The sequence below is a fragment of the Aphelocoma coerulescens genome, chromosome 6 (genome assembly GCF_041296385.1).
Source record: "Aphelocoma coerulescens isolate FSJ_1873_10779 chromosome 6, UR_Acoe_1.0, whole genome shotgun sequence".
Classification (NCBI taxonomy): domain Eukaryota; kingdom Metazoa; phylum Chordata; class Aves; order Passeriformes; family Corvidae; genus Aphelocoma; species Aphelocoma coerulescens.
This window is the reverse complement of record NC_091020.1, coordinates 33,221,538-33,235,022: the sequence shown is the minus strand read 5'-3', so window position 1 is coordinate 33,235,022 and position 13,485 is coordinate 33,221,538. Positions and strand designations below refer to the sequence as shown.

The following is a 13,485-nucleotide window of genomic DNA, read 5'->3' as shown; positions in this document are numbered from 1 at the left end:
CAGCTGCTGATGGAAATCAATGGGAGATTTGTATTTGTGGAGCCTGCAGGACCACGGATCAATAGCGCTCTTCCAGTCGGGGGCAGGAGGTCCAGAGCAGCCTGTCTCCCTTGGATGTTACATGGGCTACTGGAGGGACGTGGGCTGGGCTTCACCCTGTCCACAGCTGCCTCCCAAAACCTGGGCAGGTGAGGAGAGCTACTAGGGATGGGCCAGTTCCTGTTGTCTCACAAATCTCACTTTGGATGTCCCATACCAGGCTCCTCATTCATTCAGCTGCGGAAGGTTCTGGTTGTGCGATTCGCCCGCCAGCGCGGAGGAGTTGATGGAGCTTCTCTTGAGGATCTTGTTTATGATGTCCTTCCACGTCTTCTTGTACTGGTGCCGTAGCAAAGAGTACACAAAAGGGTCTGAAACAGCTTTGCTGTAAGCTAAGCACTTGGAAATGATCCCCCAGTGGGCGCTGATGTGGACCACAGAGGATAATTCAACAAGTCTGGGGAAAGAGGAAGGGTGAAAGAGTGAAACATTAAAAATGACATCAACCCACTCCAAACCCTCAAATTATTCCTGGGCAATTGCAACAAAACTAAAGAAAAGAAAGCCATACTCATGAAAATGTGTATGTTGTCCTCCTCTTACAAGTTTTAAAGACTGCTAATGCAAACTTGAGGCCTGTTTGCTGAAGTGCTGTTGCTTGGTCTCATGGGAGTCATATTCCACTACCACTCACAATCTAAAAACCCAGCATCAGTCTGAACGTGCGGTTCTAGGTCCCCTCCAGAGTGTCTGAGTCACCTCACATGGACTATCCAGCTCTCTTGGCCAGTCCAGATCTAGAGAGAGTTCAATGCCTTTAAACAGTTTTTCTGAGTCATAGAAACACACAAGGAAATTCATCACTGAGAGATGGCGTATCATACCTTGAATTTAAAAACTGGTCAGTTCAAAGGGCAAGAGTTCACATTTGCAACATATTCAGCAAGACAAAACTTTAAAATCATTAAGGGAGGGGGAGAGGGAAGAGCTCCATACACTCCTCATACCTACACTAGCCCAGAGAGTTCACTGTGTACTAAAAGAATATTTTTGACAGCGAAATATTGATAACTCCCCATGTCTTTGAGCAACACCAAAGGGCAGCTCTGTTCCATATGCCTCTATAGCTGTTAGAAACTATTGATTTTTATAGAGGTCAAACAGCCACGTGCTGTTACAGAACCCCACATGGCAAAGCAGATCTTTGCTGAACCTGTCTGCAGCAGCAGATGTTGTTAAATCTGGAAGTACTTCAGTTGCTCACGTTTCTCCAGACAAAGCACCACTTCCAAGGAGCATTCTGAAGGGTGCTTCCTGCAGCAGCAATGACAGTAATGTTGGTACTTCAAGCAGTTTAAAGATGAGGATTTTTTTTCCCTCAGTCATTTTATTCCTATTCCAAAACATTTCACTGCTACACATTGTTTAAAATAATGCTGGTGAACAACACAGGCCAGGCAGGGGGAGGGACATTTCAGGTGACATGGGAATGTCACATGCAAATACTTGGGAATCCCTTGTGCCACTCCACTGGTGCTGCTTGGCTCAGCAATTTTGAGATCCCAAAGAACCCCCATCTGTCCCATTTCTCTCTCCTTCCACCTCAACTAAACAAATGTTCTTTCAACCTCTCCTTGTAACTCATGGTTGTTATCTTTCCCATAAAGGAAGATCAGAACTGAGACATAATTATCATCTACTAAAGTTTCCAGGTGGTCTCATGTGGTGTATTCTCTCTTCTTTAATAAAATGCAACTTGACATCCACATTAATGTGTTCTAAAATGAGAATTGACAATTTGGAAATTAATCATCTACTGAGTCACATTTACTTTGTAATCTACCATGAGCCATCCTTGTTGGTCTCCACTTCATTTATTTGATGCCTACTTCACATTTTGAATTTCATCATGTTGAATTTCATTTGGATGATTTATTTTTACTGAGTGCTTTACAGATGTGAATTTGATTATGTTTAATTAAATTCAGCGGATGCCTTGAATAACCAAAATATGACAAATTTGTGTCTGAGGGTCTGTCAGTCAGTTCTCTGAGACATTAACAATCTCCATTTAAAGCACATCAAAGAGACACTTCAGGGTTGCAAGCCTAGACTTGCTAATTTTACCTTCATTGACTGATCAAATGAAAAGCCTACAATTTTATTAACAAAATCTTAAATATTTTCCTTGCGTTCCAAAAGCTTCCTTGACATTTACACATTTTTCAATTCTCATGTATTATTTTTTTATAGTAAATTACATTTGCAGTTATCAAGCAGCAAACACAGAAATGCAGCCAAACCCCAAGCTATGCATTTCCATTTCATGTACAAACAATTAAATGTCAGCCTTTCAAGGCATATCACAGAATTTATTGCCTTTGAAAGGTTTTGTTTCTCATTTGTGAGGGAAATGATATGCATAGCTTCCATTTTCATGAAGCTTTTCAGCCTAAAAGAGACATTTTCAGTGAAGGAACATTAATATTTCAGTGGTACCTGTAAATTAAATTTTACAGTATCAACTACATAATTCCCTGGCTTGCTTTCATAAGCCTCTCTTCTACTGTCTGGTCTTCAGAGCCTTTTTATTTCAAAGCTGTAAGCTCTTCTTCTGTGATATTTTGTTCATATTTTAGAAACTTATAACCCTGTAGAGTGTGTCATTTCACGTGGCTACCCAATTATTTTATTTCACCTTCAGTAAACAAACGAGAATGCCATGTTGAAGCGCATGACCTTGATCTCTACACACGTAATGCACACTGGGAATCCTTTATTTACGTGTGCAGTTAATCACTGCACTAAAATATTGTACTGAAAGTGTGCCCACCCAGCTGGGAGGCTGAAGAACACAAATGGCACCAGAATTCTGAGCTTCTTGTGTGCCCAAGCACAATCTGGGGGGCAAACAAGAGTTTAGAAACAGGGTTTGCTTACCCCCTATTCCCCAGAGATGATACAAGAGAATTCTAATCATCTTCTGCTTGTTCCACCATCCTCCTCTGTAACCTGAGGGTTTGAGACTATGAACTTCTGCCTGCTATTACTTCAGGATTTTTAATTTAGAGCCAATTTCCTCACACATTGACAGCACTTATTAACTTGCACGAGCAAAGTTCTGTATTTTGGTATGAAATGCCTGGAGTTGGAAATGAATATGAGAAACTGCTATGACTTCATTTTTCTTATGAAAAAGATCCTTGGAGAAAAGAGGTTTGGAACAAGTATATTTAATCCCATAATCAAAAATAAAGCAAAGGAAGAGATGTGTACTAACAGGTTATTTTTACAACACAAGAAACAAGCTATGCCTAGAAATACATAATATGGGGGAATGCACCAGTCATGCTTGTACAGAGGAAACACTGGATCAAAGACAATCAGATTCTGATGCACCACTTAAGGTCATCCACTGAACTCATTAGAAGGGTGTTTTCTTGATAAAAGAAGTGCCTAATTTGATTTTTATCTTGATGTGATCTGAAAAACTCTCATCTATCTGGAGGAGTATTTATCCCTATGGGTTCATAATCACAACTCCTTCACTGGCTCATGGACCTCCTAGAGACAGGTATTTATTTTTAGTGTGTGAACAGGAAGATAACAAGGTTATAGTAAAACTCTGTGATTTGCTGCTGACAGCCCCCAGTTCAGGGAGTACTTAAAAGCATGTTTAATTGGAGTGTATTGCTGGTTAGAGCTGGCAGAGGCACTCCCTCTCCTGACTTCTGTCCACTGCTTGAACTGTGATTGATTGTGTCTCTCTTGAGAATGCAGAGCACTGGACAGAGTCCAGAAATTACTACTTGCTCACACAATTAAAACCAAATTCTCCCAATTCCCTCAGTGTCCACACCCTCAGCCCTGGGTGAGGCCCAGGGAAGGAAGGGATGATTGTCCTGGGACACCCAGCCCTGCAAGTGTCCAGCAAGGTGTCTCAAGGAGCTCAAGAGGGAATTCCCCTTAGCCTGCTGTGCAGGGATCCCCCTAAACACGCCAGAACTGAAAAGGCCAGGAATGTGGGAAACATCAACCCTCTTGACACGTCTGGCCAGCTCCCACCCTGCCTCAAAACATCCTCATGCATCCAGGACCCTGTGTTTTACCTCTCATCATCATCACTCTCTGTGGAGAACCTGTTCCTTGGCAGGAGAACATTTAAATGATCCTTGTACAGACTAAAAGGAGAAGGCTCAGGATTTTTCTAACTCCTCTTCTCTATCTTAAGGCTACTGGGACACAAATTGGGACACCACAGAGTGAAGAGGAGGTGGGGAGGTGGTGCCTGAGTGCTGAGATGCCTTTGGAGGAGTGCAAAAATACTCCTGACAGCTCTGGTTAGAGCACTCGGTGTCACTCAGGATGAGCCGCCAGCTATTCTGTGACTGGGAGGATTTTCATTAAGTTCAGAGACCCAACATGAAATGAAAATTAACCATTTGCAAAAAGACAAATACTTTAATAACTTACACCTTGAGAATTAAGGCTAAATGTCCTCAATTACAAAGCCTTTCATACCATTTAAGTGTGTGGATTGCAGTGGTGTCTTGTGGCCACTAAATGAAAGTGAAGGCAATTCTAGCAAATTACTTTTACTTTCTAATTCTGGAAATTCAGGATATTACACTGAATAGGAAAAGCTCAGGGTAGGCTATGTGTTCAATTATATTCACTCTTAATGCAGCCTTTTCAATGATTTTTAAAGGTAGATCTGAGTTTGACTGAAGTGAGTCCCACTAATTTCTACTTAATAGTATTGGAATAGGAATTACTTTAAAAATAATTTTTTTCTCTGTTTTGCACAGCAGCAAGTCAGTTTTCCCAGTGTCTTTTAATAAAGAATGCAAGCTGCAAATTTCCTTCAACAGCTGGATACCTTTTTTTTGGAGAGACTCACTTTCTAATACTTTCTTTTTCATAGGAGGAATTTAGTGTTTCCCACAGGAGCAATTTCCAGAGATAAGCTGGTGGATAGCCATCTGACCATAATCACAAGAAGTTTTGTTTAAGTCTGTGGACTGTGTTCACACCTCAGCTGGATGTTGTTGACCAAATTTTCACAGTCTGAGCTATTGAGGTCAGTGTTTCCCTGGAGATCAACCCCTGGACTGGGGAGTCAATTGGAGCAGCAGGTGACAACTGAATAAAGGTCTGCAAAACCTTATGGACTGATGTGCCAGCTGCACATTGACTGGGCTGAATGAGCAGTCTGGCCCTCAGACTGCATCAGGACTGAGTGGAGAAGCACTGTGACATTTTACATCATTTGTTAGCTCAGTAAATGCAACCTCTGTCACAGGAGTGGAAAGGGCGCATCAAAATTTCACAGGAGCCTGTAATCCTGTTCTGGCTCAGAGTGCCCTACTTCCCTGAGCTAGGAGTGCATCTCAGCAGCCTTTTCCAGGATGTAGGTTCACACTTACCTTGTAATTACATAAGGTGCAAAGCAAAGTATGAAAGTACCAATAAAGGTACTTATTTTCTTCGTTGCCCGCTGCCTCCGTCTCCTCTGTTCTTCGAGACAGCGCTCTCGCACACTGTGTGACATTCAACACAAACAGGAGCATCAATCACAGCATCAGGTAACAATCTGCAGTGGCTTCACTACAGAATGATGGAGAACAATCTGCTTTAATTGCATAAACCAATAGCAGGTGCACTGCATTTAAATGGGGCAATACCAAATGTTAATGCACTGTCTGATCATCTTACCCTCCACAAAGTTACTGACAGACACATGATTGTACATTTCTGTGCACACCTCTCCATTATATCAATTCATCTATAGTAAAATTGGTGGAATTTATCCTTGAAAACAGTTGGAAGAACCTTTTTGAACTACTGTAAGCTGTATTTGCAGGCAAGATGTTACTCAGAGATTTGGAAAAATATCCAGGGTGGGACAGGCAGCAGGCTACTTCCCTAGAGGCAGCAATTCCAACACCACTGCCGTGGAGAGGAGAAACTTCCCAGCAAGATAAGCAACAAAACAACAAATCATAATGGGAAAAAGAACACTCTGAACCTTCAGGCCAATGTAGGAGCAATCACTGTATCCCATAGCTGTGAGCTGCGTGGCCATAAACATTCCATCAGCCCATGCAGATCTGCAGGGCTGCTGTGCTGAATGCTCTCCAAAGCTGGAATTGTTTAATAAATCCACAGTGCTGGGATATCCTCATTCCTCACCTCAAACCAGCCCCATTTCCAACTAAACACGTACAAATTAGTCACACCCTGGGTTTTTCCCTAGCTGTGGCATTTTAGGACAAGAGCTTTTCCTTGGAGTTTCCTGTTGGTGGTCTCAGCAGGCCACCGGAGAGCTCTGAATTCCCTTGGTGTGCCAGCAAGGAGCACAGGGCTGAGGCTTTGCTTTCAGTGCAAAAAATCTCTGAAATCAGCACATTTTCTTGTGAAAACATGATTAATGTGAAAGCTCATCCTCTTCCTCTATCTGCTTGAGTGACTCCTGTGCTCCTTATGATTTCTGAGGGATGTGGATGATTCCTGTCTACTCCAGGCAGGTGGATTGGGCAGCACTGGTATCTCCCACAGTGACAGGGCTGCCTGTACCTCAGTAAATCCCTTTGCAAGGGGCCCAGCCAAAGCCAGACTGCCACCCTGAGCCCCTCTCTGTGCACATAGCAGCGCTGTCACGTGTTGACTCCTTGCACAGATCTCACAGTGACACAGTCACTTCTCAGGCAAACTGAATGGTTTGTCCCATGTCCTGTATGTATATATATACTTTTTTAAAAAAAAAACCAAACTGTTTGGCATTGGTCTTTCCACTTTTGTTGTAAATTTTTAATTGATGACTCATCTCAGGCTCCACTCTCTCATAGCTCTGAGGCTCATGGCCATACCCTTACATTATTTACTTCATCTGTAAATGTTTTATCAACATCCAAACACATGTTGTGTCCTGAGGATCTCAGTGTGTTTCAGGGATCTCTGTGGCAATGAGCTCCTCTAGTTGTGTTAAAGAAGAAGTGTTTCTTTTGTTCCATTCTAAATTTGGTCTTACATTGCCGGTCCCCAGAGCAGCTATCATGATGTGATGAAATAAATACTGGAGGAAAAGTTTGTTCTCCTAACAAATTGTCTTTCTCTTAAAGAATATGACACTTTTAAAGGTGCTACATGTTCTATATGTGAGTTATTTGCAGCTAGAAATGACAGCTGAGAAGGGAAAAAAATCCACCTTTTCAAGGGAACCTATGTGCTCTCAGGTCTGCAAGAGCTGGGGAACTTGGTGTATTTTTATGTGCAGAAAAATGATCTTAGAGTTTCGTGAGCTTTGTTTAAGACCTGTGTTCTTAAATTCATAATATCCCAAGCCCATGGCAATACAGGGAAGTGAATCTCCAAAGCAGGTTCAATTAGGATGTTGTTGGGGAGGACAGGGTGGTGTATTTTTTGTCTCTATTTCCCTATTTACATCTTTTCCTTACTGGCACATGCAGAGATGTCTCTCACTCCCAGAGCTGACCCATGACTGCCCTGGTAGACTTAAACCCATTTCCTTTGTTCAGCATTTCCAGATGCATCCAATAAATACCACATCACAGAGGAAGGCATTTTATCTCACTCCTTCGTGTAGACAATGTACACAGATGAATATTTTGCTTTTGCACACACTTTCATGCACTAAGATAAGAGACATGTGAGTTCCAGTAGTGACATCAGTAACAGAACAGGATTGTTGACTAAGCTTTCATTTAAAGATTTTAATATCCTGGGAAATCTGACATATATCCCTTTGAAGGTTTGGTGTTTTAAACAAAGTTTATGAGATACTGGACCTTAAGATGTGTAGAGCTGGATACACCAAAAAGATAATATAGATAATTTGAGTTAAGAAATAAATGGGTTAAATCTCCCAGAATACCCAAGATAATTTGGTCTTAAGAACAAAGAAAAAGCAGGGTCCACTAAAAAAGCCTCAGCTAACTTGAAAGGACACGTGCCCCAAACATTCACACAAATTTGTAGGGTGTTTGGAGGTTTCCTTTGTGCTCATCTCAAATGATCTTCAGGAGATCACTTGTGTCTCTCCAAGTCACAGGTAATAAAGCCATCTGTCACTAGATCCCCCTGCAGGTGGATTCTGAGCCACGGGAAGCAGAAAATTGTCTGTACTCATTTCCCAGTGTTGAAACTGGACCCTGCAAAGAGCCAGGAGAGTCAGAGTAGTCTAAGGTGGGATTGCAAACTTTGCTCTCCTGTGGACTCTCCCAGCATCCATGGCTGTGCTCTCAGGTCCTACAGTGCACCCTGAACTTGCCTGTTACATAATGCAAATGATGCCTTTGTTATGTCAGACATTTCTGAGCATCGCTGACTCTTCCAGCAGAGCTGCAGCCCCTGTGCAGAGCTCACAGGAGGGAAGGTGACCTGAGATCTGCCCCTTTCAGCAGCAGGAGCTGTCGCTGGTTAAAGCAGCCCCTCCGTGGGTCAAATCAGCCACCAGTTCTGTAGTGTAGAAAAGAAGCCAAAACTCTCCTTTCTTAGAGAGAAGCGTCAGAATAACCTGATGCCAGAGGCAAGAGTCAGTGGTGCAGGTTGCTCTCAGCAAAGTGCCTGTACAGCTCTGTCTCCCCCGAGGATAAGAAGCATCATTCCCACAGCCCCGCTGAATCCATCCCGCAGTGAGAGGATCACAAAAGGCACAAACACCCTCAAATCAACCTCAACCAGAAAAAATGCAGAGGAGGAGAAATAACACTGAGATTTTTGCCCTTTTGCTAAACTTTGCTGTGCAGTCCAGGCATACTTTTAGCATTAAGCAAAATGAATGCAGCTTAAACCAGCCCTGGTGTGTTTATGGCACTTTCCTGGGAGTAACCACCACATCTCCTCATGCTGCAGGAACTAAGGCAGTCGAGGCACAGTTCATCAACCAGACAGCAAGCAGGGCAGGGGGGAGTTTTTTCCTCAGTGTGACTTGGTGAATAAGGGAAGATTTATACCTGTATTTCTCAGGAATGGCAACGAGAGTTGCCCAAAGTTCTGCTCTGCATTCTTGGTCAAGAGACAGCTCAAACAGCTCACCAGGAGATTTCTGAGCAAATGTTTCTGTCCCTCTAAAATGTGCTGTCCTGCCTTGATCCTTCCAGACTTATTTGTCTTAGCCTCAGGCATCGCCAGACCATGACCTGTGTTTGAGGACAGCCACATTTGCTCTGAGCCCTGCAGCTCTGCTCCTGGCTGGCTGCGAATGGAGAGGCTGCTGTTCACCTCCAGCTCGTGGAGCGAAGGGGAGCAGGGATGGTCAGATGGGATGTGTGGTGTGGGACTGCCCTCTCTGACCGCTCCCTGCTTTCCTCTCTGCCAGGCAGATTTCTTCCCCGTATCACACACCAAGCCTGCATCCCTTCCAGATCTATGCATTGATTATTCATGCAAGATTTATAGCTTGTGCATAATCCCTGGCCTGACTTTTGCACACATTCCTGTCCCTGTTTGGTGCTTGCCTTCCAGCCCACAATCCTCCCAGTCCCTGGGAACTTTTCTCCTCCTGTCTCGAGGCACAAGAGACTTGCCTAAAATCTCTCGTTTGAAATGAGCTCTATACATCCCTTGTTTGTCACATTAACATTGCTACCGAATTCTCTCTCACTTAAGGTTTAAGTATAGGCATTCAAGTGCATGAATATTGCAGCTGTAATTCCCTTAGGATCCTGCCTTCAGGAATGATAAAGTTACAGAGAGCACAGCAATAGGAAAACTGCTGGGAAAAGGAGCAGCAGGCAGCACTCAGCTTCCCTTCCAAACTCCAAGGGACATGTGCAGCCTCCTCCCTCTCACGGATCCAGCAACATTTTGGGCTGACAGTGCCCAGAAAATGCAAAGCTATCAACCACTAAATCCACCTTTGGAGACAAAGGGCAGTGATCTGATCACTGTCTCAAAGGGAAGTGCATGCTTAGTCAAAACTGCCTGTTCCTTTGCTCTCCCTCCCAAAACAAGTCCTCAAGCCTAACAAAAAATGAGTTCTGCAATCAGAGAATTAAACCCAAGTGAAAAGAAACATGCAGAACAGAAACCGGCTGTGAGGATGCTTGTTTTGTCCCCCTCCCAATCCCCTGCTGTGAGACAGCTTAGTCTGTATTTAGCATCACACTGAGCCCCCTCCTCACTTCTTCTGCCATGAGCAGTTGCTGAACACACGGGAACCTTACCTGGGATGGATGTCCACAAGCAGCACCAGGGTCTGCATAGTGATCACGTCGATCCGCTTACAGTGGAACCGTGCCACCTTCAGCACTTTGAGATATGTGAAACACAGGACTACAAGGGAGAGGAGGAAGCTGAGGGCGTGAAAGACCCCAGTGAAAATCACAAACTGTGTCCTATCCTCCGGTCTCTTGTTGTAGAGCGTGCAGGAGGCATAGAGGTGATGGAAACCCACCCAGGAGAGAGAAGCTGCCACTATGGGGAACGACGCCGAGTGCAACCACGTGTAGCTCAGTATGAGAGCAGCGTCCCGGTACCTCATTTTGGAGTGATAACTTAGAGGGAAGACCACAGCAATCCACCTGTCAATGCTCAACGCTGCCATGCTCAGCATGGAGTTCGTGGTGAGGAAAGTCTCCAGGAAGCCCACAACGTGGCAGACCTGATCTCCTGCCGGCTGACTCTTGTAAATGATCCCCGCCAAGGTCAGGGGCATGCTCGAGACAGCCATCAACAGGTTGCAGAAGGTGAGGTTGAGGATGAACAATCCCGGGACCTGCTTGCGGATGTCGGCGCTGTACAGGAAGCACATCAGCACCAGCACGTTGGCCAGCAGGGCCACGAGCATCAGCACCACCACCACGAAAGCCAGGAGCAGCTCCCAGATGCTCATGGTGCGTCCAGTCACAGGAGGGACATCTCCGAAACTGCGCCGCGCCGGCACCGGGGGACCATGGTGCGAGGTGCCCCCAGCTCGCCCTCCTCCCCAGCCTGCTCGCTCCCGTGCATGCCCTCCGTATTTTTAGAGGAGCTGCAGTTTTCTCCTCCAACCTCCCCCTCCTCGCTGCTCCTTTCCACGTCAACGCTTCCCGAGACGTGCACAAAAGCACTGGGAATGCCCATCAAACTGCAAGGAGGGCTTAAAAAATATCAGCAGGACTGAACCACTGTCTCCAGCCGGTCCATTTTGAGGAGAGCACGTTATTCTGAGCAACTGCTCTCCTGAGAGCCCTAATTACCAGCCCCAAGCTTGCAAGCAATCCACCGAGTGAATTGTGCTCTCTTTCTCCCTTGCTTTCTGCCTCTCTCTCCCTCTCTCTCTTTCTCTCCCCTCCCCTCTCCTCCAACCCTCACTCCCTTGCAGGCTAAATGTAACCTGCTTTTTATGATCACAGATAAAAACCCCATTAATGGATTAAAGCATGCACACTGCTGGTGATTCGCAAACGTGATTATGTCATCCCTGCTGCACAACCCCTCCCCTTCTCCTTGCGACTGTGACTAGACTTTCCTCAAGAGAAATCCCATGCTTTCATTTAATTGATTTAGCCATTAATTTGCAAACAGCCTTGTAACCCAATTCCTGCACTCCAGCGTGTTCCCTACATTTCGGTGCATCACTTGCAGTGTTGCTGCTTGCTCTCAGCCAGGGTAGGGGCTTTCTTTTCTCTTCATTAGCTGTGCTTAAAGAGATGGGGGGAAATTGATATATTCTGCTACTTCTCTGGAGCTGTCATTAGTGAACGGGAGTGGTTTTACTGCTCTGGTTCAGCACTTTGCAGTTCGTTGTCTCCAAATACGATGCTGAGGAGGAAACTGCTTGCTTGCCCTCCTGCTTTAAAAGCAGGGAAATCAAAACCCAAATGCCAACGCCACATCCCCAAGGTCACAGAGCAGGTGAGGGGCAGAGGCAGCATCGTGCTGCAGGTACCTCTATTCACTCAGCCTTTCTCCTCTCCAAGAGTTTTTGCTTCCTCCTAATCAAAGCCTCCCTCCCTGTGACGCTGAGCACCCTGTGAGATCAAAACTAAAAAGCAGCTTGGCAAAGGAAATAGGAATGAGTCTGCCTTGCACATAATTAGGTGTCAAAGGTAAGTTTGTTTTAAAGGACGGAATGGGAGCTGTTTTCCCGTTGCTTTTCCTGTCTCTTTAAATCAGTTTTAACTGGGGAGGCTGAGAGTTTGTGAGCAATCAGGACAGCTTTCTGATCAAGGCAGCCAAGCTTTAATCTCTGCACAATAAGAAGGCAGAAGATACCCTGCAGCACGGTTATTTGGGCTGAGTAAGTGCCTCTGCATGTGCACGAGAGCTCGATGCTCGGGCAGTTTTCCCTCTGAGCCCTCCAGAGCTGCGCATCTCCATGAACAGCAGCTGTTCACTGCACTTGGGAGCAGAGCTGGCACCCTGCACGCTGCCAGAGCTCGGCGTGTTGTAGGAAAAGCCTCTTTCACTTCAGTTTTGGTTTGTTTTGTTATCAAAAGCCAGGTTTTAAAGGGCTGATAGAGTCATCAAAGACCACAAAGGAGCAGCTCGGGGTGCAGAGCCCAGGTCTGTCCGTCAGCCCTGAGAGCTCCCTGTCTCCAGAACACGGCTCCTCATGCTGAGGGGGTGAGGAGAGGACTACGGTGTCTGCCTCTTTTCCAGAGTCAGTGAAGTGGTGGAGTCACCATCCCTGGAAGTGTTCAAAAAATGTGTGGATGTGGCATTTGAGGATGTGGTGAACGTGGTGAACGTGGTGGTGATGCTGGATAGATGGCTGGGCTTGATGATCTTAGAGGGATTTTCCGACCTTAGTGATTCTATGAGAAAAGCCTAAAGGTGACCCCTTCTTTAAATAAGAGGGGTTTTTACCCTCTTAGGAGGGGTAGACTGAGGAAATGAGGGAGAGGATGAAGGTTTTGCTGCTGCTTCACAGCACCAGCACATCAGCAAGTTTCCCCCTTGGGTAGGAAGCAACAACCCTGCTGGGAGGGGTGTCCTGACATCAAGAGCCCGAGCAGGGTGTCCATGGGACAATCACGAACAGATTAAATCTCAGCAGGCAAAGGCAGCTACAGGACCACAGGAAGGTGCTCTGTGAGTTAGGGGTCACTGTGAAGAAAAATGTGGGAAAACTTGCAGGGATACTAGGAAGAACAGGGAAAAATAAAGGGAAAACCAGGTGATATATGAGAGGCAGGTGCTCTGTGACAGTGGTAAAGGGGAGTCTCACCCCCACTTGGCATCAAGGTGATTCCTGAGCCTTCTTCCCACACTCAGCCTCCTCCTGGGCTCAAATGAACCTTGCAAGGACTGGGGGATTCAGGCTTTTTCCCTACCTTCAATGCACGAGGCCAAGGGTTTATCAGGGTGGTTTCCTGACACAGCATGCTGTTATCCCTTCAGTGAGCTCTGGTGCCTCCAGGATTGAAAAAGCTCTGTGCCTGAGTAATTCCCTGCTCTGACGAGGGTCTGGCATCGGTGTCAAGCCTGGGTGAACAGTGG

At 45.5% G+C, this 13,485-nt stretch overlaps 1 protein-coding gene across 1 annotated transcript; it reads right to left on the bottom strand.

Annotated features, from left to right (window-relative positions):
• Nucleotides 1–264: 264 nt before the first annotated feature.
• Nucleotides 265–10,894, bottom strand: GPR26 (G protein-coupled receptor 26). The gene is made up of 3 exons (XM_069020469.1): nt 10,227–10,894; nt 5,466–5,579; nt 265–496 (listed from the first exon to the last, which is right to left on the bottom strand). Exons 1-3 carry the CDS (start codon nt 10,892–10,894, stop codon nt 265–267), a joined length of 1,014 nt encoding a protein of 337 aa, XP_068876570.1.
• Nucleotides 10,895–13,485: the final 2,591 nt, after the last annotated feature.